Here is a 24,794-nt window from a genome sequence, read left to right on the forward strand (position 1 = left end):
TAAATTTTTGAAAGATTTTATTTGAAAGAGAGAGAGCATACAAGCATGAGTGGGTGAGGGCAGAGGGACAAGGAGACTCCCTCCTGAGTGGGGAGACCTTGCAGGGCTCCATCCCAGGACCCTGAGATCATAACCTGAGCCCAAGTCAGACGCTTAATGGACTGAGCCACCCAGACACCCCCACAGCTTTATCTTCTAAGGTCTAATCACGGCACATGAATGAACAGTAAGTGATGAGTAAGCTACTGGCACACGGGCCCACTTCCTGCTGGCTGTTTACCCTGCAGGGGACATCTGTGATGTATGCCTGGCCCATGTGTCTCTTTCCCTCTTTCTGCCAGGAGAGCAGAGAGGAGCTCAGTCTCCCAGCCTCTCTTGCAGCTAGGAGGGATCATAAACACTTCTGGCCAATGAGACATGAACACAGGTCTGCTGCTGGCTCTGGGAAGGCCACGTCTTTTCTTTATAAAGAAAGGAAGGGACAAGTCCCCTTCTTCCAATAGATGTGATGTATGAAGCCACACCTGCCAGCTCCTGAGCAAGACGGAAGGGCTGAGAGGATCACAGAGAATCATCGTTCCCTCATTCCCCAGGCTGTGGAGACTCTGAGCTGTGGGCTCATAGCTGCCCTCCTCCAGACTTGTTTTAGGAGAAGGATAAACCCCTAGTATTTAACCCATTGTTGGGTGTGTTTTGCTATTGCTCAGAAATGTAGTTACCAGTGTTACAAAAACAAAAAACTTCACATAAAAACTCAACACAGGGCTGTGGATCCTGGAGCACTGTATCTAGCGTCCCTGAACCGGAGCCCTCCCAGCTAATGGCACAACAATGGTAATAACAGTAGGATTCCCCGGGAATTCTCTGACTAGACCTTGCTCTGAGTGGCTCACACTGGCGGGGGCTGGAGGTAGCAGAGCTGGAGGTGGGGCCAGGTGGGTGGCGGGGACTGGCCCAGCAGCAGGACGGACAGCAGCAGCAGCAGCAGCAGGCCCAGGACGGGGGCCGGGATCAGTGGGGGCCGAGTGATCCTGGTGGGAGGCAGCCCAGCGCTCAGGGAAGGCCCCAGGGCTGGGGGCTGCTGGGGCTGTCTCAACAGGGGGCAGTACCCCAGCGTGTGCCGGCCACCCTCATTCTGGAGATGCCTCGGGGCGCACCTGAGTGGCTCAGGCTGCAGGGAGGGCAGGCAGAGCTGGCCCCATCTGGGGCTCCTGATTGGGACCAGCTCTCTGGGCACAGGCACTAATGCTTGCTGCGGCTGGGGCTCGGTGGGGCTGCTGGACAGAAAGGAGGGCGAGGCAATCACGCTGACCTTTTCCTCCGCCTCCAGGCCCCTTCCAGTCCAGGTGAGTCCTGTTACCTCTCAGGAGGGCTTCCCAGAACATCTCCACGATGCGGGTCCGCCAGAGGGCTGGGGAGATTGGCCTGGAGGGACAAAGGAAACAAACTTGAGACTAGGTCCTGGATTGGGAGAGGCCCTTGGTTCAAGCCACTGGACAGAAGTGACCACATGGAAGGGGGTGGAGTGCAGTGTGACACCCCACAGGGTTGGGTTCCCAGCTCTGATGCCTACAGCTCAGGAGAGAGATCATCCATCAAGTCAGCTGTGAGGAAACTGAGGTGGGTCCCATCTCCTTGGAGGGAAGGGGGAGGTAGGCTTTGGGGTCAGGCTGCTCAGAGAGACCATCTTGGAGGGTTTGGACCCCAAAGGGGCCCAGATGCCTGGCACACATTCAGGCTCTCATATTCCTACCCTGAGGACCCCGGGCTCCCTGCCTCTCCTCCCCGAGCTTCCCTCACTTCCCCTGCCTGAGAATGGGGACGGGCACCCGCAACCACACCTTGGGGCTTTGAGGAGCACAGCAGCTGGTGTGAGTGGTGCCAGATGGGGGAGCTGTGACAGGCGCTGTGCCCCAGGGAGTTCTGGGGCTGGCTGGGGCTGGCTGGGGCGGGCCCACCCCCTTCCTGTGCGTGGGTGCATGTGCGTGTGCATTTTCGCATTCCGGGGGTGTAGCCACGTCTGTGAGGCCTGGGGCTTAGCCGTTGCGGCCCTTTGTGTGTGCTTGGGGGGTCCCCTGGGAACATTGTGGCCGCCCACTGGCCCGAAGGCCTCCCCACACGGCGCTGTCCGCTCTCATTAGCTATAGCAAGGGCCTTGTTATCTCTCGGCCAAATGATTTTTCTGTCTGCTGGGGAGAAGAGGGGGTGTGGGTAAGGGCTGGGAAGAGCTGCCACTGTGTCACCCTTCTCAAGGCCCCAGAGTGGGTGGGGACTGGGAGGGGGTGCTGGGGACTGCCTACCATGATCTGGGGCACTGCTTCCTCCTCTTCCTCTCTTCTGGGCAACCTGGGGGGGATAACAGAGTCACTGCAAGCATCTTGCTTCGGCCTGGCTCCCGTTCGCCCACTGTGGGGCTGGATGAGCCTTTAAAGCAGGGGTCTTAGTGGGGAGTGGGCATCACGGATGGGCCTGGGGGTGTCCTGGAGCCCCATGAGTAAGCTGTTGTGCATATTTGGCAGGGGAATTGTCAACAAACTCTCAAAAGAGTGTGTGACCCCCAAAAAGGGTAAGAGGCTCTTTTGATTTTCTCTTCCGCTATCTGATGCTACAACTGGGAGCTGAGGCTTCTGCTCTCTTACTCTCCCAAACACCAGAGTCTCAGAGCAGAGACTCAGGGCAGGTGTAGACCTGCCCCCCACTTCGTGCCTGTGGGGTTGTGCCACTTTCATTGAGTGTCAGTCTTACTGGGACTTCCTTTAGGACCGAGATTCCAGAAGCCAACTGTGTGAGCAAGTTGCCCTACCAATCATTTCTCTTGGGTGGGCAAGCCTTCAGCTTCTAACCCTCTGAGGGTTGCAGCTGCCCGAGCCCCTGAAATACCTCTCTGGCCCATCCCCGACTCAGACCTCAAGCTGCCCAACCCAGATGCCCCTTGGAGACCTGGATGTCCATACCACAGGCTACCACCATCACTGGGGACCAGGGGTCCAGCCCTCCAGCTGCCGCCACCTGATACCCTCAGGACACAGCGCCCAGCGCCTCTCAAGGTCCAAGCCCTCACCCTGGTCAGGTTTAGGGGTCATGGGTTTCACCTCCTCCTTTGCTTCCAGCTTCCAGCTTCCCAGTCTGTGGGTCATACTGCCCTGCTCCTGGGAAATTCAAATGTCCAGCCCCCACCCCCGCTGCTGCTAACCCCCTTCTCCCTTCCCTTCCCCAGTGACGCAGGGTGGGGGGGTCCTGCCCAATCTCAGCTTTCTCAGACAAGTCCAATTAGAGGCCAGTGGCAGGCGGCTCATTAGTTGTTACAGCCGAGAGCTTGAAGGGGGTGCAGTGGGAGGCATTACAGGAAACCACAGGCCCCAAGGCCAGGCCTGAGGAGGATAGGCCCAGACATCTCATGCTTTCTCTCTCCCCAGAGGCCTGCCGCTGAGCTTCCTAACAATCACAGGGCCGGGTCTCTGGACAGTAATGCTTACAGCACCCCATCACGGGATTTGAACCCAGGCTGTCTGATTCCGGAGTTGCCGACTGTCTCCTAACTACCTGGGTGTTCTCCCTGGGCCAGTCTGGGCTTCCTTCATCCCAGGATTCCTTGGGGGCTTTGGGAGAGGTGTGTTCAGTGACAGTGACCCAGTGACTGAGCTGTCCCATCAGCCAGACAACTGTCTTCTTGTCTAAGAGTCTCCTATATGAGTACTGCTCCTATGGGGCCCCATTCAAGGCATCATGTCCCCAGAAAGCCTTCCCCCAGTTGGCTCGAAGTGCCAGATGTCCTCCCAGAATAGCCTGGGTCAGAATCTGTCTCCCTCTAGACCAGGAGATGCTGAAGGCAGGGCTGGGGGTGGCTCATCCTGGTTCACAGGCCAAGGATCACTTCAAGGGGAGGGAATGAATGAATGAAGGAGGGAATGAGGTGCAACTCCCCCCCCCCCCAGGGCTTTTCCAGTCTTTGCACAATGTCCAAGAATGTGGTGTCACCCCAAGCCAGGGGGATGGCTCTGGAAGGAACAAGCTTCTTACCACATTGATCGCTCCTTCCTTCCTCCCTGAAGGTGCTCTATCTCTCCCTGCAAGTGTCTCTGTGGGAAAAGGCGAGGGTAAGTCTCCTGGGCTGTGACCCCTGCAAGAATTACCCACCTGCTGCTAAAACCTGCCCTCGTCTTGGGCTCCCTCCCTGGGTGGGGGGGGCCTGGCTCTACATCCCCTCAGGCGTAGAAGCCAGACTCCTATTTCCTCAGCACCCAGGACTCCAGGTCCCCCAAACCTCTCACACTCCCACGAGCTTCTCTTACTCATGTGGACCGAAAGGAAGCCCGGCATTTCTTTCCTGCATCCCCTTCTCCTCCCAGGTTCCTGGTCTGGGGGCAGCCCTCCCCTCCGCCCCCCGCCGCCCAGCTGTTCTCTCTCAGGACCCAGGTCCTAGTTTCTCCTCCTTCCCTGCAGCCTCAGTCGCCAACCTGACACTGTTTCCTACATACATCCCTGAGCTCCAGGCTTGTGCACCCACTGACCCCAGGTAGCTCCCTGGCTGTCCCTCAGGATCCCATCTCACTAGGCTGCAAGGCAAGTTGTTGTTGTTGTTTTTAAGATTTTATTTATTTGTCAGAGAGAGAGAATGAGCACAAGCAGGAGGAGGGGAAGAGGGAGAAGCAGACTCCCCGCTGAGCAGGGAGCCTGATGTGGGACTCAATCCCAGGATGCTGGGATCATGACCTGAGCTGAATGCAGATGCCCAACCCACTAAGCCACCCAGGTGTCCCTGCAAGTTAAGTTTGATGTCTCTCTGTCTTCTCCCTTCCTAGCACCCATCTCTCCTACCCCACTTCTCTCTGCCCATCCCTCCTCCTCTGTCCCAAGGCCCTGGCCTGCCTCAGGCTTTATTCCTCTGGACTCTTGCCCCAGCCTCCTTCCTGGCCTCCCTGCCTCTAGTCAGTCCCCATGCTCTCCATATAGGCTTCCCACTCCCCCGCCCACACCAGGGATCTTTCTAGAGGGATCTTTCTATATTGAGAGCTGACCATACCCCCTCCCTGCCCTCAGTCATCCTGGGACTCGATGGAGAAAAGTACAATCTCCCTGCTTGATTTATAGGTAATTCCTGTTGTGATCGGGCCCCATGGCTCCCCAGCCACCCGCCACTCCCTCTGCTGCCCAACCGTGTTGTATGCTTTCATGCCCCACATCATCGTGTGTGTGCTTTCCCCTGCCAGGAAGGCTTCTCTCTCCTGACACCGCTCAACTTCTCTCTCTTCTCCGAAATAAACTCAAGTGTCGGTTTCCCAAGTGACACCTCTCCCAGTCTCCCACCTGACCCAGGTCTTCCCTTTGCTGGGCTCCCTCAGGGCCTGGCCCCCACCTCTGCACACCCATCACCCTGCATGGGGATGGCCCATTCGCACGATCTCCCCACCAGGCCCCGAGAAGCTTTACACCTTAGTTCTAGGACCCAGAGCTGGTAGCACCCTGAGGCCTGGGTCAGTGCTCCTTTGGATGGGGTGTCGAGCGCTCCCAGAGGAATTCACTCTGACTCACACTTCTTCAGAAGGATGTGACTCTGCCACCCATAGGCTATGTGACTGGGAACGTGTGACCTCTCTGAGCCTCAGTTTCCCATGGGTAATAGGATGAGGAGTGAGAATGCCTACCTTGCAGAGATACTGGGGGAGGTAAATGAAAAATCAGGGGCGCCTGGGTGGCTCAGTTGGTTAAGCTGCTAAGCATCTGACTCTTGGTTTCTCCTCAGGTTATGATCTCAGGGTGGTGAGATGAAGCCCCCTGTTGGCTCCGTGCTCAGGGTGGAGCCTGCTTGAGACTGTTTCTCCCTCTCCCTCTGCTTCTCCCCCAACTTGTGCTCACACGAGCTCTCTCGTTCTCTCCAATAAATAAACAAATCTTAAAAAAAGAAACCAAACAGCACAGGCATTGAAGGGAAATGCAAAAGCTTCTCTCAACCCAGGGAGAAGGTGAGCAAAGAAATAAGTTTCTCCTTTAAGAACGGTGAACAGTATAATTCTGAAGCAGTCTTATTTTTAAGACAATGCAGTTACAGAACTGTTAACAATATTTCCTTAAAAAAAAAAACCAAACTAGACAGACAGAGAGGCTTCTGGCACTAAAAGATTAAAACCTCACTTTTCTGTTGTGGACACTGAAGATGAGTTGTCTTGGTTGTTTTGAAGGATGTGGAAATACTGCTCAGGTAATTACAGAAGTCATAAAACAACTGCCATGGCTGAGTTCAAGATTTCCACATGGGCTTTCTAAGCTGTTCTTATGGTGCCTTCTATCCCCAAAGTAAAAGCTTAATGTATCTTTATGGTGTCCGGAGGAATGATTCACTTTTTGACTTCCCCCCGCAGGACCATTGTAAACGCAGGGCTTCCTGACAGTGCTTTCTCAACGACAAAACTACCACTGTGCAGTTTGCATTCGCTTTGTTTGCTCTTGTCTACTCCCCTGGAGGGCCAGTCCCTAGAGGGCAGGGATGGTGTCCTGCCTGGCTCGGACCTGTGTCCAGAAGGCCCTCGGTCAATGTTTGCCCATGGAATGGGCAGCAAGCTCATGGCACATGGGAGTCCCAGGGCCCTCTCCCAGCTCCTGGACTCTGGCGGTTTCGGACCACCCCCGCCCCCAACCCATGCTCACCAGTGTACCAGCTGGGGCTTCAGGCAGAAACTCCACTTCCTCATCTGTCTCAGTGATGACCTCCTCCCACTGCCACACTCCACACAGAGGGCTGGAGAGAGCAGCGGCTGCCACTTCTTGTTTCTGGGAGAGGAGAAGCTGTTTCTGAAGTCAGGAGGGCCAGGTGAAGGCAGAAAATGGGTCAGAGATGGGGATGGACACGTGCTGAGGCAGGGGTAGGAGAAGCCAGGTTGGGGGCTGTGTGGCGGGGGTGAGGCTGGGCTGGGGAGCAGGTGGAGGCAAGATCTGGGAAGGGTTTGGCAGCAGGACCAAGGATTGGGGTAGGAATGAGGTAAAGTACTGAGATGGTCCTGGGGGGAGATGAGGTGGATGAGAATTAGGGCTGCGTCATAGCTGTGGCCGGCAGTGGGTTGGGATGTTCCCGAGGAGCCAGGCCTACCTGCCGAATGGCCTCGATCTCCACGCCCAGTGACGGGGGCAGCAGCCTGGTCCAGCCCACTCTTCTTGCCTGGGCCCCTTCCAGTAGCCTGGCCACATGGTCAAGAAGGGATGGCTCTCTCTGTGCCTGCCCCTACGGGTCAGTCCACCCACTCTAGGGTGGCTGCTCTGCCCACCCTGTGGCTGGAGGTTGGGGGCTCCCTGCCTTTGGGCTCCCCTCCTGCCTCCTTTACTGATGTTCCTGATGTTCCACTCACTCATCTGGCCCCTCATGGGTCTGACTCAGCTGCTCCTCCAGATGTGAGATTTCCAGCCTCAGTTCCTGCAAAGGAGGGAGTGGGGGACCCCTGTCTTTCCATTCTTCTCTATCTCCTGGCCTTGGGCTCCTCTTACAGTCAGTTCCACTCCCCTGACTTCTTTGGGCTCCTCCAGACATATATTACCAAGGGACAAGGGGAAGAAAGCAGTGACAGAAACTTAGGGAGCCAAAGAGAGACAGAGAGCAGCAGGAGCAGAGAACATAAGCCAGCAGCCTGGGAAACTAAGAACAAGAAACATGGACGGACACAGACTCAACAGAGAGGCAAAGACATGCGAGGGGCAGGAGACACCTAATGATCAGGGACCAATGGAGGGCAGAGTCACCCCTGGAGACAGACAGACTAAATCAAGGAAAGGCAGACACACAGAGAGATGGGCAGGGGAAATGCATTGACAAGACCCCCACAGAGAATGAAAACGGACCGGAGGTGGAGATACACAGGGTGAGAGACAGAGAGAGAGAGAGAGAAAGGAACAGAAGACAAGTGAAAAGGCCAGAGACACACACACTCCACAAGACAGGGGCAGAAAGAGGCAGCGAATGCAGAGATAGCAGAAGAGCAGGGCCAGGCAGCGGGCCGAGGGCGAGAAGGCAGCAGGCTACCTGGGTGGTCGTTCTGTACTCCTCCAACGTCTTGGCCAGACTCTCTGCATGGCGAGTGCGCTGAGGAAGCCCAAAGCCCAGTAAGAGGAGGCCCAGCTCCGCCAAGAGGCAGGGGTAGGGGAGATGGGCAGGGTGAGCTTGGGGGAGGAGCTATGGCCTGAGGGAGAGCATCAGGTTTCTAGGCCCTGCAGGGACAGGCTTGCCAGGCCAGGGGAACCCTCTGACCTCTCTGGGCTGCTTATCCAGGGATAAGACCCAGGCAGGACTCCCACACCTTAGGGCAGGAGCACATGGAAGGCAAATGTCCCCTTGCCACCCCCGGGCCCCTCACCTCTGAGAGGACGGCATCTCGTTGGCAAATGAGGCGTTCACACTCATAGAGCTGCCGCTGCCGAGGAAGGAGTCCGTCCATCTGTCCGGCCTCCCAGGACTGGCCTCAGCGGGTGCTGCCCTCCCCAGTCCACCCAGCTCTCCCGAGCCCCACTCCTCAACCTCCCGTGATGTCTCTGGACATCAGCCACCCAGAGAGGGATTTCAGCCGAGCTGCCTGGAGCCCTGGGAGCCTGATGGCTCAATGAAGGAAGGGGTGGCACCTTCCTGGAGCCCTGGGAGCCTGATGGCTCAATGAAGGAAGGGGTGGCACCTTCAAAACCTCCTTCTCCGTGGCCAGCTCCTCACTCCTCCTTTTGACTCCATCCCGCTCCGCCAGCAGCTTCCCGTTCTGGAAGAAGGAAGGACCAGTTAGGCCAACAGCAATGTTAGCGCCCGCAGCTGACATTTCCTGATCACCTGACCGGCAACAACGAGCCTAGTGCTGAGCACGTTATGTATTTGGGTCCATTGAATCCCTCCACGCCCCCTACGAGTTCTCAGCCGGGATTTCTCTGTGTGTCACGGGTGCTGGTCTGAGGAGACAGGACCCACTTCACGGAGCTCGTAACAGTATCTGCGAGCACGTCTGAGCACCCTGCCCGTGTTACCTCCTGTCTCCTCTCCCATCGTGCAGATAAAGGCAAGTGGGGCACAGAAAGGTTGAGCCCCGTGCCCCCAGGCTGTACAGGAGGTAATTCATTGCAAACACACACTACTGTATGTTAATAAGCACAGAGCATTTAGAACAGTGCCTGGCACACACAAAAATGTTCAGAAAATACAAAATATATATTTTAAAGATACTTTCAAAACTTCACATTCTAAATATTTTCACACACATGTGAGTAAAAATACCAGTATAATGGACTCCCACTGCCCACCAGCTAGCTTCAATAATTATTTATATATTTTCCTAGTTTCTTCCCTATTCTCCAAGTTTTTGTTGTTGTTGTTGTTTAACATGACTCTAAACCAAACGCCAGGTAGCCTGTGATTTCTGCCTAGAACAACTCTGGCATTTTAACTTCCTATTTAAGTAATTGTTTACTTTACCAAACTCACACCACCATGATCACGCTTAACAAAAGTAATAATTCCTTAATCTTTCCTATATAATTCCTATATAATAATTTCTATAATCTTTTATCAAACTTGTGGATTTTTCTTTGCTTTTCTTTTTTTCCATTTTGATTGTCTCGCAAAGGTCTTGTCACATTTAGTTTGTTCGTAGGAGGATCCAAACAAGGTTGACTGTGGCTTTTGGTTGAAATGTCTCATTTCTTTTCCTCTGACAATGGTCGCCCACCTGTCCTAATCCAGGTACTTTTGGGGGCACGTCTTTTGGGGAATAAATCAAGTTATTTGTCCTGTATAATTTGTGCATTCAGATTCCGCTTCCGGAGTTCTCATTCCCTCCATAGGACGTTCATCATATTTGTCCAACCTCTTCATTTCCTTGAAACTGGTGGGTAGATCCAGGACCCTGTCCAGGCTCCTGTTCAATTTTTGGGGGGAGGAAGATTTCCCAGGTGCTGCTGGTCACGTTGTGCCGTTTGGGAAGAATGTCATGTCTGGGTGTTAATGTTTTCATTGGCTTCACCTTCTGTTTTTACAGAGGAAATTGATAAGTGGAGAGGCTAAGAAACTTGGCCAAGGTCACCTGGTGAGAGAGTGGACTCACCAAATCTGACTCTCTCTGGGGGGAGATGCAGCCCCGGGTGAGAATGGGGAACAGCTTCATCTCTGGCCTCAGGGAGCTCATCGCTAGAGGTGGGGACCGGTGCCTAAGCAGATGATAACTCAGGAGGCAAACTCTGATGAGGCCTAGGGCCTGGGCCCTGTGCAGCCTGGATGAGGGGCTTTCAGAAGTGGCAGGGCTGGGCCACCCTGAGTCCTCCAGGGGGAGAATTATCAGAGAAAACAAGGGGGCCAGGAAAGGGGCAGCCCATGCCAGCTGTGAAATGGGATCTGAAAATAAAATGGCCCCCAATCCAGTTGAGAGTTTCCAGGCACCAAAAACTTAGCAACTTGTGCTGACTTCGATGTGTAGCAGCCATGGGCAAAAGCATTTCAGGGCTGGGAGGCAGTTGGAGTTCCCTTGCCACGCCCCTCCTCCCCAGGCCCCTGGGGAGACCAGGGCCAGTTCCGCCCTCTCTCCAGCTGGCTGGCTGGGCTCCAAGTCTTCCATCAGCCATCCCTCCTCCTTGGTCTCCTCAGGCCTGGGCTGCCAGGTGAAGGGCAGAGGAAGGACAGGCCAGGAATGCTGTGTCAACATCTGTCCACCTGGTGGGGATTTGGAGGCTGGATTCTGGGCTGCCCAGCAGGGAACCTGGTTACTCAGCCTCTCCTGCCTTCTTCTGCAGTAACCCGAGCCCTGCTCTGAAGATTCTCTGTAGGAAAGCCGAGTATCCCGAGTGTCCCTTACACCAGCATTATTCTCCTGTAACTTGAGAACTCGATCTATAGATGCTCTGTAGGCTGCTGTGGGCAGGGGAAAGGTAGGGAGGGAGGCAACCAAGAATAGCTCCGGTTTATCGAGCGCCTAGGATGTACCAGTCGCTGCTCAAGGCACTTGACCTGGCAGCAGGCCTTCTGCACTGGGAGGAGGCAGAGATTGCTGGCTGCAATTCACCCTTCCGAGTCCTTCCGCTTTCGTTGGGGGTGCACTCTCCAGGTGGGCAAGTGGGTCCTAGCCCCACTCTGGAGGGGTGAATAAGAGGAAGATTCGGGAGATCTCGGCAGATTCAGGAGAACTGACTGGTTAGCTAATCCAGCAGCCATTCTCGCCCCCTCTCTCACTTGCTCATCTCCCACTCCAGAGGCAGAGAAAGGTCAAATATTCTCCCAGCATCCCTTGCAGCTGGGGATGTCATGTGATCCAATTCCTGCCAACGTGATGGAAGAGAGGTATGCTGGGATGGTGGGTATAGTGGGGGTGCTTTTCCCTCTGACGAAAGGAGAGCCATGGGAGGAGCATTAGCTGGGCCCGCTTGCCCCTCTTTGTCCTGCTTTGAATAAGACCACGAGGGTGGAGCTGTTGCAGCCATCTGAGATCATCAGGCCATAGGCCAATGAACAAGCCCGAGTCACCAAACCAACATGGAGAACTTCAAAGTCTCCATGTTAAGGAAGTGAGTGTCCTTCGGATTGAAGCCACCATTTCCTCAGTGTTCTCTTCCTTGGAGCTGAAAGTGTTTTGGCCCATCCAGGATTGGAGTGCCCATACCAGGGAGCGGTTTGGCTATAATCATATAATGTCACTTTGGCCAATAAGATATACGAGGGAGGTTCTGCTCTGGGGCTTTAGGGAAAATTTCTTCTTGTTCTTTCTTTTTCTTTAAGATTTATTTATTTATTTGTCAGAAAGAGAACACAAGCAGGGAAAGCGGCAGGCAGAGGCAGAGAGAGAGGCAGGCTCCCTGCTGAGCAAGGAACCCAATGTGAGACTTGATCCCAGGCCCCTGGGTGGGGTTATGACCTGAGCAAAAGGCAACAGCTTAACCGACTGAGCCACCCAGATGTCCCATCTCCTTGTTCTTAAAGAGAGATGTTCTGGAAGAAAACAGTCACATCCTGCCTGAACCCCATGCCTCGCACTGTGGCAGCCATCCCATGGTGAGATTCCCGTCATCCCAGTGGACGGAATTTTCATGGAAGAGCCAGAGAACAATAGTGGAAAATTTTGGATTTAAATGTAAAACCCAGGGATGCCTGGGTGCCTCAGTTTGTTGGGCATCTGCCTTTGGCTTGGGTCACGGTCCTGGGGTTCTGGGATCTAGTCCCACACTGGGCTCCTTGCTCTGCGGAGAGCCTGCTTCTCCCTCTCCCTCTACCTCTGCCTGCCAATCCCCCTGCTTGTGCTCTCTTTCACTATCAAATAAAATCTTAAAAAAAAATAGTAAAAGCCATAATACAGATGTAGGACAAAGAGATTTGGGGGGATCGGGCAGAATCAGTATCATTGTCTGGACTGGGCAGAGATCCTTAGGGCAGGGGAGGGGTGGAGGAGGGTCAAAGAAGAGAGTAGAGGGAAAACAGGCCCTGCGCCAGCCCCAAGCCCCAGGTTAGCTGCGAGGGATGGAGAGGAAGGTTGCAGTTGAACCACACTTCTGCTGGGATGTCTGGGAATCCAAGAGGGAGCATTTCTCAGCTCAGTCTCAGAACCAGCAAGGCCTGTGTAACAGAATGGAGATGGCTCTGTGAGGACTGGAGGCAGAGAGGCCCAACAAGCCCCCTTGTGGCCACAAAGTCTCAGGAAATCAGCTAAGCCTCTTCTATGGCCCTGGAAGGGTGTGGGAGGGGCTGAGGGAGTACCCCAGAGGCCCTTGTGTCTTGGTGGCTCCAGAGGGCCACCGGCAGCAGATGCAGTGAGAACTGGATGTCCAGAGACCAGGGCAATGCCAGCCTCCCAGGGGACGCCAGCGTGTGGTGGTGACTAAGGCTGAGGACCAGATGGGATGATGAGCGTCAATCTTGTGACCAGCAGAGAGAACAGACGTTGAGGGAGGACGGCAGCCTCCTGGAGCACTGAGATGCCATGTGGGTCTTCAGCCACTTAGATGGCACCTCGCAGAGGGGTGGTGATGAATTTCATCGACAGATGAGTTTCAGTTTCCACCTAAAAAGGACTAGGTGGGTCCAGATGTACTAAGATCATGTCCTCTGTGTCAGAAGAACAGGGCTCGAATCAGACACGTGGTTGAACTGAGACACGTGGTTGAACTGGGCCATTGCGGACACTGCGCTAGTCCCCTGGCTGAGCACTGTCATTTGTTTCTAAGACAATCCTGCCGAACAGATAGTCTCCTCCCCTTCTCAGAGAATAAAACAAAGGCTCGGGAAGGGGGAGTCACATGCCTAAAGATGGCAGAGATGGGATGTGAACTCAGGGCTGACTTCAAAGCCTGTGTTCTTTCTACCATAAAAAATGCTAACATATGAGCAACAGGGGTAAACTTCCAGCGAGCACTGCCCATGGGTCCTGCCTCGTGCCTAAGACTACAAGCATCTCCGTGTTTAAATCCCTCACCACCCAACGAGGGAGATTATTTTGGCCACTGCTACAAGTACAGAGAGATGGACCGACCCATGCTTACGTAAGCAAACCCAGCACAAGCCCAGGCAGTCTGTCCCATGCCCCACAGTCTTACCAACCAGGGCACGCAGCGCTGTGACTTTCAGAGACACTTGTACATTACTGGGATTCTGGAATCTCCCTCTACAGACTGTCAGGGTATTTGGGTGCAGGCCGCTGGAGGTGTCTGGGGCAGCAGGGGTAGGGCGGGAGATCCCTGGGACTGGGCTAGGTGTAGAGGTGGGCACTGGGCCTCAGCTCACCTCCTCCTGCAGAGTCTCCATCTCGGCCACCAGATGCTGCTGTTCCTTTTCCTGAAAGACCCCAGAGGACAAAGGCTTCTATTTGGGCCTCCTAGCCTTCTCCCTTCTCCCACACCTGGGAACCCATCCTGGGTCTGGGTCAAGGAGGAGCAAGGCTGGGAGGATGGGTCTGACAGCCCTGATGGCTCCTGTTGTCCCCTCTGTCATGAGAGGGGTGGCAAATAGATCTGGATCCTGAGTCTGGGGAAAGCAGGACCTGGAGTCAGGGAGGAAGCTGGGGTAACCTCTACCCGTTCCCATTCGACTGTCAGGCTCTGTTGCTCGGACTCTAAGAAAGGGGGAAGGAAGATGACACCTTTGTACCCCTTGCCCGGAACCCACCGTCTGCCGGGCCTGGGCCAGGAGGCTGCGATTCTGATCCTCCAGGCCCTTGGCCAGCGTCTTCAGGTCCTCCAGCTCCTCGTCCACGGCCTTGGCACACTGCAGGGCCTGCTGGGTGCTGAGGGGGGCCGCACGCGAGGGAAACAGAGACCAGAGAGACAGAGCCACTCAGGGAGTCAGAAGCAACAGAGAAATCCTGACAGGGACCTGGGGGGTAGGGGGGTGGGGCACGGAAACCCAGAGGGAAAAGCGGGGAAAGAACCTAGTACAGGACACAGAGACCCCGTTTCTCCCTAAAAAACTCAAGGGGGTGGGACAGAAACCTGGAAAGAGCAGGAGATTAAAATAAAGGGAATGTGACAGATACGAGAAAGACCACAGGGCAGGCATAGGCTGCAGATATGGAGACACAGAGAAGAGTAGAGAGGGGAGTCTGAACCCAAGAGGCTGAGAGACAAGAGCCAGGGAAACACAAAAGAGAAAGAGGAAGAGAGCGGATGGGACAGTGCAGGGTGGAAGACAGGGCAGAAGGTGCAGGGAGAGCACGTGGAGAGCCCACCTGCGAAGCTGCTTGCGCAGGGTCGTGATCTCCTCTCCGAGGCGCGTGGACCCCTCCTCGGCGGTCTCCAGGCTGCGCTGGAGCTTGGAGTTCTCCCCGGCCAGCCTGCGGTTGCTGAGCTCCAGGTCCTCCAGGCTGCTCAGCAGGTCAGCGGTGGTGGGCCTGGGGTCAGGGAGGGGCTGGTCACCGGTCACAGCTCCCACCCACTTCCCTTCCCAGGTGGGGGTGGCGGTGGGTGGGGGGGAAACGAGGCTCTTCTGGAGAATGAGGAACAGGAGAGAGACTGCCCTGCTCTCCCAGGCCTAGCAGCACAGCCACCCCCACAACCCGTCCCTCACTCCCTCTGAAGGACCCCACTAGAGCCCTATGGCAGGGAGGCTGGAGGACATGGGCTGTGGGGAGGAGTGGGGGGGCATAGGTACAGCTCAGCTCTGGGGTCTTCGCCTCCAAAGCTCTCTAGGTTGGCTGGCTCTTCCGCTTCTGGGCATCCTGGAGGGAGACAGACAGAGGGTGGTGGGCTCCTCGGTGACCTTGGGTGTCGGGGAGCCCCAGGACTTGGGCTTGGCCTCCATTAGCCTCTCCCTCGCATTTGCCCTGGGTCATCTCATCTGCTCCTGGGGCTATGATTATATCCATTGTCTGAAAGGCCTCTTGCTCACTGATACCCTGAGCTCAGGCTGGAACTCTCTTGAAGCCCTGAATTCATCACAGCACTGGGCAGCAGCACCTTAGCTACCCCCAAACCTGTTCCCCTCCCCGATTTCCTTCCCACCCACTCACCTGGTCACTGGGCTGTCCTGGCTCCCTTGTTCCTCCTCATCTCCACAGTCCCCCCGATTCCAGACCCTCACCTTCCTCCCTGAATCTTCTCCACGCTCCTTGCTGTCTCTGCGAGTCCTAGCTCAGGCTTCTCCCTCTCCTCCTGGACCCATACCACAACCTCATCCCCAACCTCCTGGCCTCCAGCCTCCTCGTCCTGTCCCTTCCCTGACCCAGAGGGGTGTTTCCCTTGTCCCTTGACCTTGCTGAAAGAGGTCCAAGGGAACATCAAGAAAGCTGTGATTATTATTATTTTGCTTTTGTTTTGTTTTTGTAAGGTACAACAGGAACACTTTTTTATGGAGCACCTCGTATGTGTGAGGTCCTGGGGATAAAATGGGGGAAAGGATCAACTAACCAAACAGCAGGACAGGGAACTGAATCAGATGGTCAGATTTCTCCAGGAGAGGAATGCGGGTTTGTGAGCGAGCCCGGACAGCCAGGGACCACGGCCCGGGGCATTCTCTGGCTTCCCCAGGTGTGGGAGGTTTAGGGTTCTGAAGAGCGTGGTGGGCAGGCACCTGGTGCATTCCAGGCTGAGCCAGGAGGCCAGAGGGAGCAGAGACTAGAGAGTAGGCAGGAGCCCAGTGATGCTGACAAGAAGTAGGCAGGGCCTTGCAGGCCTCTATGATAGGGCTGCAGTTAGGAAGAGGACTTGGAACCAGCCCTTGAAGAAAAAAAAAACCCCAAAGCTCAGGGAAGGTGAGGAGGGAGCCATCGAGGTGCCTAGAAAGCCAAACTCACAGCTCCAGGAGAGAGCAAATGTTCCAGGGGTCCCACCCAATGTCCCTGGCTCCCATCCCCAGGTGGGAAGTCCCTCCCACTGTCTGACCCTGGGCCTGCCTGCTTCGTTCTATATATAGTAGTCTCACCAGATGGCGGTTGCTGGGAGGTCAGGGCCCCCTTGAAGGCTGTCTCCTCTTCCAGCTCTAATCCCCTGTATCAAAGGGATGAGGCTTAGAGCCCCCTGCAGCCACCCCCAATCCCGACCAGCCATGCAAGGGGATTGCTGATGACGGGAGGAGGGGCCAGGTCAGGTGAGAGCAGGAGTGCTGGCAGCACTGCAGTGGGGAGGAAGGTAAGGCCAGATGGCAAGAGCCCTGAGCCAGATGGAAAAGCAGGAGGGGCAAGGACTGGGTTTGGAGAAGGGATGGGGAAGGGCCTTTATCAGCCCCCCAACTCCCCCACATCTTCCCTTTCCTTTTTACTTCTGCCTCCCCATCCTAGGAAATTTGTCTTCAGACCCTCCACCCCATCCCCCAACCCTATCTCTTCACTTTTCTCTCATCCTCCTTCAAACACAGTGGGTCCCTGTGCCCAAAGGATGCTGGCTGCAGTAGGCAGGTGTGAGGTTAGATCTTAGGAAGGACTTTCCGGGGGGTGGTTAGAGGTGCAAAGACCCACCCATCCAACTGACAGGCAGCGATCCAGTCCCTCATGACGGTCAGAAAGGTGTCCAAGTCCACAGTGGCCTGAGGGCCTTCCCCATTGGGGTCCAGGTTGCAGGCCAGTGTTTGGAGGCGTGCATCCTGGGGGTCCTGTCCTGTCACAGCCTCCAGGTACGCTAGTACGTGGGTCACAGCCACAAGGCCTGGGGACAGAACATGCCTTGAGGGAGTCTGGGGCAGAGGCAGGTGATGGCTTGAAAGTAGGACACCAGTGGCTGGGCTGGTGGCACCACTGTACCACAGCTTAATCCAGACAGTTTGGGCAAGTCCTTCCCCTCCTCTGAGTCAACCTTTTCACCTGGAAATGGAGCCCGGCCATCGTCACTCACAGGGTGGAGCACGAGGACCTGCTGTACCCCATCAGGCCCACAGTGGCTGCTCTCCCTCCCTCTCCCCAGGCCATACACTCTTCCATTAATGTCCTCACCCTGAACGGCCTCCATCACTTTATCTACTTCCTTACCGAAGCTTCCCACAATCACCCACCTCACCCTGCAGGCACCCCAAGAAGAGCCCCTTTTCTACGGTTCCCCAGTTCCCAGCAGCCCCCTCTGTTTCTTATTACTCCTCATGTCTCCCAGGCCCCTGCTGCCTGGCCCCCATCCTGCCCCCCCCAACCTGTCTTCTGGGTGTCACAAGCTTCGAACGTAGAGTTGAGTATTTGCTCCTCCAAGCTCAGCAGCGTCCCGAGGCTCCCCTCCTCCAACTGGTCCCAGAGGTACACTGGGGAGACAAGAGGGTCAGCCCACCCGTGAAAAGAGGGCCAAGAAAGAGTGACCCTAGGCCCCCTGCTCCTGCAGAGGGGAGGGAATTTATTCTGAGTTACTTGGGAGTTGGGGCTGATGGGGAATAGCAGGAAGCTTCGGGCGCACAGGGACAGCAACTTAAGGGTCTCTGAGTGGCTTCCTCGCCCTGAGGATGTGAGCCCCATTTTTCATGCCAGGAAGTCCCCCCTGCTGTCTAATCCTTTGTGTCCAAGCCACTCAGGAGCCCAGAGGACAAAGGCTCTGAGATCACCCTTTCCTCTTCTCTTCCCCTGTCGCCGGGCTCTGCTCTGCGGGGGGCTAGGAGCAGAGGAAGGCAAAGAAGAGAGGATTCTGGGAGGAGCTGAGGGTGAAGAGGGGCTCAGGAGCCAGGAACAATCCAATAAGGCGCGGGCAGCCTGGATCGATTCTGCCAGCCACATCTCCCGTCTCCCCGCCTGCATGGGGCGGGGGAGGGGAGGCAGGTCTCTCCTACCTGAATCCCCAGGCCAGGCTAGCATCATTGGTGCCCACAGCCAGGGGCCTGAGATGAGAGGGGGTGGGTGATCTAGCCCAGCCACAGGACTGTGGGCATGTCAATTCTCCTTTCGGAGCCTCAGTTTCCCCACTGGTAAAATGGGCAGGTAGTGATCCTTTCCTACCTTACCAGGGCTGGGAGGGCTGGGTTTGTATATGGGAACGGCCCTCCTGACATGAACATGAACCCCACAGCAGTTGGTTTATTGCTGTATCCACAGCGTCTGTATATAGTAAGCACTCAATAAATGCTCCAAGATACAGGAGATCCCAGGAGTCGCTGGGACTGGAAGTGACCTTCCAGACTCCCTGCCCTGCCCTTGAACAACTGGGTATAACAGCAGGCCCGGCACAGGTTGCAGGGTCTGACAGACCCAAGGGGAGGCCTGAGCAAGGAGCATAGACTCTCTGAGCCAGTTTCTTCCTCTGGAAAATGGGGGTGTTCCCTCCCTCCTAGGGGACAACTGAGATAAAATCTAGAAAGGCCCTGGGCGGAAGGCCTGGCAGGTGGTGGAGGCTCAGTCACAGAGCTGAATATTTATCTAGCAGTTAGTAGATATCCTTCCTCTTCTGGGGCTTTTCTATGAACCATAGTAGCTGCTATTATTAGCCACACGTTACAGATGAGGAGACTCAAGGCACAGAGAAGTTAGGAACTTGCCCCAGGTCACCTGTTCAACATATGAATGCTTTTTTTTTTATTTTAAATATAGGCTCTGTGCCCAATGTGGGACTTGAACTCACAACCCTAAGATCAAGAGTCACACAGTCTACCAACTGAACCATGCAGGAGCCCATAGGCCCTCTAATTCCTTCTGCTCTCTGGGGTTCTTTGTAGAGAGCTAAAATTCAGCCCCTCAGGTCTGAACGTTTGAACCCATGCTCTTAGGGAAGGGGGGAGGGGACCCAGTTAGGGGACACCAGGGTCCCTCCTGGGGCTTTATCTCTTCTTGCTGTGCTCCCCATGTTACCCAGGAGGACCGGGAGCCCAGTAAGCTCACTCCCCAGGGCTGCTCAGCCAGGGAGAGCGGAGCCAGAGTCAGCCCTGGACTGTCTGGTGCACGGGCTTTACATGGGTCTATGGTCCCTTCCTGGGGCCCCTCAGGAACATGTCACTGCTTCTCCTATTCTCTTTCCTTCATTTCCATTCTCAGTGTCTGTCCCTCTCTCTGTATGTCTCTGCCCTTCTCTAGTTTTCTCTCTGACTCCTCCTCTCCATCTTGCTCCCCATACCTCTCTTTCCAGATCCCTGCCTCTCTATTTTCTTCCTCTTCATTTCTCCATCTCCAGGTTCTCTTCCCATATCTTGGTGACTCTCCCTTCCCAAGCCTCTGTCTCCTTCCGCCACTCCCTCCGCTTCTCTCCCTCCCACCCCCAGCCCTCCTCTGTCTTCATCTTTCCCCGGTATGTCCTTCCTTTTCCTTCAGGAGCCACCCAGAGCTGGCTCAGTCCGCACCCACGGGAGCGGTGGCCGCACGCCCTCTGCTGGTGCCCACGAAGTTGCCATGTTAGTCACTCTATCCACCTGCCCTTGGGTCCTGACAACCAGGTGTCTGCCCTCCTGCCTTCCCCTCTGGAAAGCCTCCTGAGGCCAGAGTCCAGGCCTGTGGCCTTGAGAAAAGATGCAGGCTCTACTGCTGGACACTGGGAGCCTCGAAAAAGCGGCCCTGCCTCTGCCCTAGGGTGGGAGCCTCCTCCCCCATCACAATGAGCTCTCCCACCTAGCAGGTGAATTTCAGAGAAGGCCACCCAGTGTCTTGTCTCCCTGCCGCTTCCTCTTGAAGCTGGTTTTCACGCGGCTTTGGTTTGCATCCATCCAAATAATCAGGGATTATAACTGAGCACCTACCAGTTAGGATATTGTTTTAGGGCAGCCACTTGCCACATGTGGTTCTTGAGTATTTGAATTGTGGTGTGTGTGAATTGAGATGCTCTTTTACTGTAAACTACACACCAGGTCTTAAAGCCCTGGTATGAAAATCAAAAGACTATCTCCAATACATTCTTATATTAATTACATGCTGAAAGGATACCATTTTGGATAGAGTAAGTTAAATAAAAATCTATTGTTCCCGTTTTGCCTGTTTCTTTTTTCTTCTAAATGTGGCTACTTGGGGCGCCTGGGTGGCTCAGTTGGTTGGGCGGCCAGGTCTTGATTTCAGCTCCCGTCATGATCTCAGGGTCCTGGGATCAAGCCCCGTGTTGTGCTCTGCACTCAGTGGGGAGTCTGTTTGCGGGTCTCTCTCCCTCTGCCCCAACCCCTCCACTCTCTTCCTCTCTCAAATAAATATGTAATTTTTTAAAATAAAAAAAAAACCCTAAATGTAATTACTAACAAAATTTAAAATTACATTTACGGCTGGCATGTTGGACAGAGCTGCTCTAGGGACCAGGAATACCAGAGTGAATAAAACAGACCCCACCTCATGGAACTCAAGTTCTAGTGCGAGAGACGGAGATGAAACAGACAAACAGATGTCCGTACTATGAAGAGAGGCAGGAGAGGGGAGAGAATGTGAAAGTAAGCATTTCGAAGGAAGCAGAGATCTGAATGAAGTGAGGACCGAGCTGGCAGGTTGTCAGGGAAGGGTGTTCTGAGCAGAGGTTTCTGCTCTAGCTGCCCCAGAGCCAGTGAGATTCACAGTGTCCAAACAGCAGGTCCCTCAATGACAGCTCGCTCCCCGACTCCCACCTTGTGCCAAGGTGGAGGCTCAGACATCCAAGCCACCTCTCCCAGGTCCCCGAAGCACAAGCTGGCACCTGCTCCCCCACTGCTCCCTCCTCATTCTCCCACGGGGCAAACAGAGGGCCAAGCCACCTACTTTTTGCAGTGGGGCCACCCGCGCGACTCTCTGGCACATCCATGGGCCACCGTGGTTGTTCTGCAGCTGCTGGAGAGGCTAACAGCCTGCCTCCATCACCGGGAGGGGCTGACAAAGGCTCACCGACTCTGAGAGCTCCTGGAAGGACAAAAGGGAATGGCCTCCTCAGACCAGCCACCCTGCCCCACCTGTGCCCCAGGCAGCTCTGGGTTCTCAGAACCTGTTTGCCCACCCCTACTGCGACCAGAGCAGCTCCCGCTCAGACCTGTTTTATGGACTGGAGGTGTGGGCTGGGAAAATGGGGGGCCGAGGAGCGGGCAGCAGAGATCAAAGAGGGGGGCTAGTGAATGGGGGTCATTGCTTCCTTGCTTCCCCCCTTCCACCCTTTCTCCCCACAGCCCGTCAAGTCCCCAACCGTGTCCTTCCTGCCCTATGACTCTACCCATCCCCTCCTCTCGTTTCCTACAGTTCTGGGCCAGGCCCCATCCTCTCCCCCTGGACCCTCATCCCATCCCTCCTCCCTCACCTCCCAGTCTCAAGGATCTCCCCTCCAGTCCATCCGTGCTGGGTCCCAGAGTGTTCTCCCTTGGCTCCCCAGCACCCCAGGGACTGAGCCTAGACCCTGGATCCGGCATCGAAGGCCGTGGATGGCCTGGCCCTGCCTGCCTCTGTGCCCGAAATCACTCTTGCAGTTCCAGGAGCTCTGAACTACATGCCCTCTCCCAAACTGGCCTGGCTGTTCCCACCTCTAGGTCTCTGCCTGGGATCCTCCTTTTAGCCCTTCCAGTCTTGGCCCACACGTCCTCTCCTCTGGGAAAATGTTTCTGAATGAGCTACTGTCCCTGGGCTCCCACACCACCCTGGGTGACAGACATTCTGCCCTATCAGCCTGTATTTGGAACTGTTGCCCTCTTTTGTGAGTTTGACCCCATCTTTCTCCTACTCCAACTCCTGCCATGGATCCCTGGGGCCCTCGGGACTAAGTCCCAGCCCCTCTGGCTGGTGTGGGACAAAGTGCTCCCTGCAATTCCTTGACTCATTTTGTCACTATGCTCCCCATTGGCTGACCTCCAGGTCCCTCACACTCATCATAGCCATAGGAACTCTGCATCTTTCCACGGTCTTCCCAGGCCCAAATCACATCACACACACCACCCTCACCTGTGGCCGCTTCCCTGAGCCCATGGACCAGTTAGGGACTTCTTCCTCTGTGCCCTGACAATGACCTGTCCTGCTCCCCTCATAACCAGGTTGACTGGTTGTCCACTATGACTCATTGTCCCAAGTCCAGGGCACTTTTAAGGGTGAGAAGGGTGTTATTAATAATTACACTGGACAATTAACTGGGCACCCTGTGGCACATGGTCAACACAGGATCGCCTGGGGCCTGTCTGTCCTCACCCCACCTGCTCGTCACCCCTTCCCTCACCAAGTCCTCCCCCGACTCTGATCTCCCTGGCACCTGCTGGGTCCACACTTCTTGGCAGCTTTTAGAATGTCCTAGAAAAAGTGGCCTTTAAAGGGAGACGGGTCCAGGGTTTGGACAATGGGTGATGGCTGTGGGGCACCAGTGAGGGAGGGTCTGGCACTGGGAGCCCTGGACAGGGACGGGAGGGTAAACTCCTGGTGAGGGAGTGAGGGAGGGTCTTTGACAGGCAGGTTGGAGCAGGAGGGGGCTAGAGGCAGGTTTTAAGGGGGCCTGGATCTTAAAGGGTCTCTGACCAGGTTTCTGGATTTCTGGGGTGTTTTTGGATTTCTGGGGTGTCTGGCTGGATTTCAGAGGTCTCTTGAGAGGATCCAGGAAGGGACTATGACAGGAGTTTTGGTGGGTTTGACGAGATTTCTGGGGCCCTCTGAGAGGACTTCGGGGGAGAGAAGGGAGCGTAACAGGATTTGGGGGGGTAGTCTGGTAGGCTCTGAGGGAGAAGTCTGACAAGGTTCTGACAAGATTTCAGGGGTCATCTACGGACTTTTTGCTGAGTCCTTTTCAGTATTTCTGAGGGTATCTGGTCAGGATTTCAGGAAAATTTTACCAAGATTTGGAAGGCCTTGATATTGGGGACGCTCCCCCACGATGGGGGCTCTGAAAGGGTTTCTCTAGGGAACCTCGCCACAGCCAGGGCGTACCTGGGTTCGCGTCCCAGTCCCGGGACACCGCGGGGGACCACGACTGACCAACGGCAGTTGCAAGGAAAGAAGACGCACGTGCGCCGTCCCCGCCGGGAAAACGCGAGAGAGCGTGGGGCGGAACCAAGAGCGCGCACGGCCTCTAAACCCCGCCCCACCTGGGCTCCTCCCCGCGACGCAGGCGCGACCCGGGGGAAGGCTCGCTCTAGTCTGGTCGGTTACCTGCCACCACGAGGCTGCGCATGCGTAGGGCAACGAGGTCGCGCACCTCGCCTAGTGGAGCGGGCGCATGCGTATTGGCCGAGCGCGCCAACGCTGGAGGAATCTGTGCTGGTGGGGGAAGCTAGGGGTGTCCGCGTCCGGTGTGCTGGGGTCTTCTCTCCCGCCTCAAGCTTGGGTGCAGTGGGCCCCAGCAAGGGAGATTTGGATTGAGGGACCCTTGTCCATCCCCCCACTTCTTATTAGCTACTAAGTCATGCCCTTTCTGCAGTTTGTTCTATGCCAGCTCACCGTCACAATGATGTCCTACTCTCTTGCTCTATTACTATTACGCGCTCTGTGGCTCTGGTCCTGGAAGGATTCTTTCTCAAACCGTTTCAATCATTCCTTATAAGAGAGTGTGGGGGTAAAATATTCCCAGTTTTCCAGGCTAGAGGAGAGAATTAATCCAAAATCGATTCCCAAGAATAGGGATTTGGGGGGCGCCTGGGTGGCTCAGTGGGTTAAAGTCTCTGCCTTCTGCTCAGGTCATGATATCAGGGTCCTGGTATCGGAGACCCTTATGGGAGACCCTCATGGGAGCCCCTCATTGGGCTCCCTGCTCAGCAGGGAGCCTATTCCCCCCCCCCCCCCCGCCTACTTGTGATCTCTGTCAAATAAATAAAATCTAAAATAAATAAATAAAAATAAACTAAGGATTTGGGGCACAAGATGTCCCATCTACACCTTTCTGCTAGCGGAGACACAGAAAAGGAGTCCTGCATCTTCCCGTTCACGCCACCATCATTCATTCAGTTTTCACTTCCTCAGAGAGACCTTCCCCTGCCACACTGCATTAGGCCCCCATCTCACTAACCACACTTACTGTTTCTTAGTGGTCCTGATGGGGTGTCTCACAACGTGATATATTGTATATCTGTGTACCAACACCCCCACTGGAATGTGAGCTATATGCAGTAAGAAGCTGCTTTGGGGCTAGAACATGTCTGGCTCAGTGTGAGTGCTCAAAAAAAAAAAAAAAAAAAAAAAAAAAAAGTTGAATGAATGAGTGAACCAATGGATGGAATCCAAACTGCTTAACTCCTGGGCAGTACAGACTTTATGACAAGGCTATGGGCCTGGCCTGGAGGCAAACGTTTTTGGGTTTGAATTTTGGTTCCATCTCTTCCTTGGCACAATGGCTTACCTAGTCTGAGCCTCCGGTTTCTTCCCAGAAATGGAGCTAGTAATTGCTTCTTAGGTTACCTTGAGGACTTAAGGTGGTAATCATTTGCTAATTGTTATTATTATGGCTATTAGATGGTGACTTGTCATAAGGCCTGGGAAAGAACCTGTTTGACAGGTGATGTGATCAGTGGTTGAAAATGTGAGATATAGAATCAGACAAAACCAGTGCCATTGCTGTATGACTTTGGCAAGTGA

The 24,794-nt window shown here is 55.0% G+C and overlaps 1 protein-coding gene across 8 annotated transcripts; it reads right to left on the minus strand.

Moving 5' to 3' along the window:
- KASH5 (KASH domain containing 5) lies at positions 1–23,306 on the minus strand. Of its 8 annotated transcripts, none has more exons than XM_059382014.1 (20): positions 23,154–23,306; positions 21,027–21,164; positions 17,543–17,647; positions 16,881–17,067; positions 16,349–16,413; positions 15,080–15,146; positions 14,658–14,819; positions 14,099–14,216; positions 13,718–13,768; positions 8,652–8,729; positions 8,340–8,396; positions 8,009–8,068; positions 7,341–7,405; positions 7,085–7,172; positions 6,646–6,768; positions 4,021–4,079; positions 2,301–2,346; positions 1,361–1,425; positions 1,158–1,274; positions 1–1,031 (listed from the first exon to the last, which is right to left on the minus strand). In XM_059382014.1, the coding sequence occupies exons 2-20, from the start codon at positions 21,067–21,069 to the stop codon at positions 890–892; spliced, it is 1,698 nt and encodes a 565-aa protein (XP_059237997.1). In that variant the 5' UTR covers positions 21,070–21,164; positions 23,154–23,306; the 3' UTR covers positions 1–889. The 8 variants fall into 8 exon arrangements, with proteins under 8 accessions (XP_059237997.1, XP_059237996.1, XP_059237998.1 ...); XM_059382013.1 differs by having other exon boundaries at positions 1,158–1,277; positions 6,646–6,789; positions 23,154–23,305; XM_059382015.1 differs by lacking the exon at positions 1,158–1,274 and having other exon boundaries at positions 6,646–6,789; positions 23,154–23,305.
- Between the last annotated feature and the right edge of the window lie 1,488 nt (positions 23,307–24,794).

Source organism: Mustela nigripes, chromosome 17 (genome assembly GCF_022355385.1).
Source record: "Mustela nigripes isolate SB6536 chromosome 17, MUSNIG.SB6536, whole genome shotgun sequence".
NCBI classification, from domain to species: Eukaryota; Metazoa; Chordata; class Mammalia; order Carnivora; family Mustelidae; genus Mustela; species Mustela nigripes.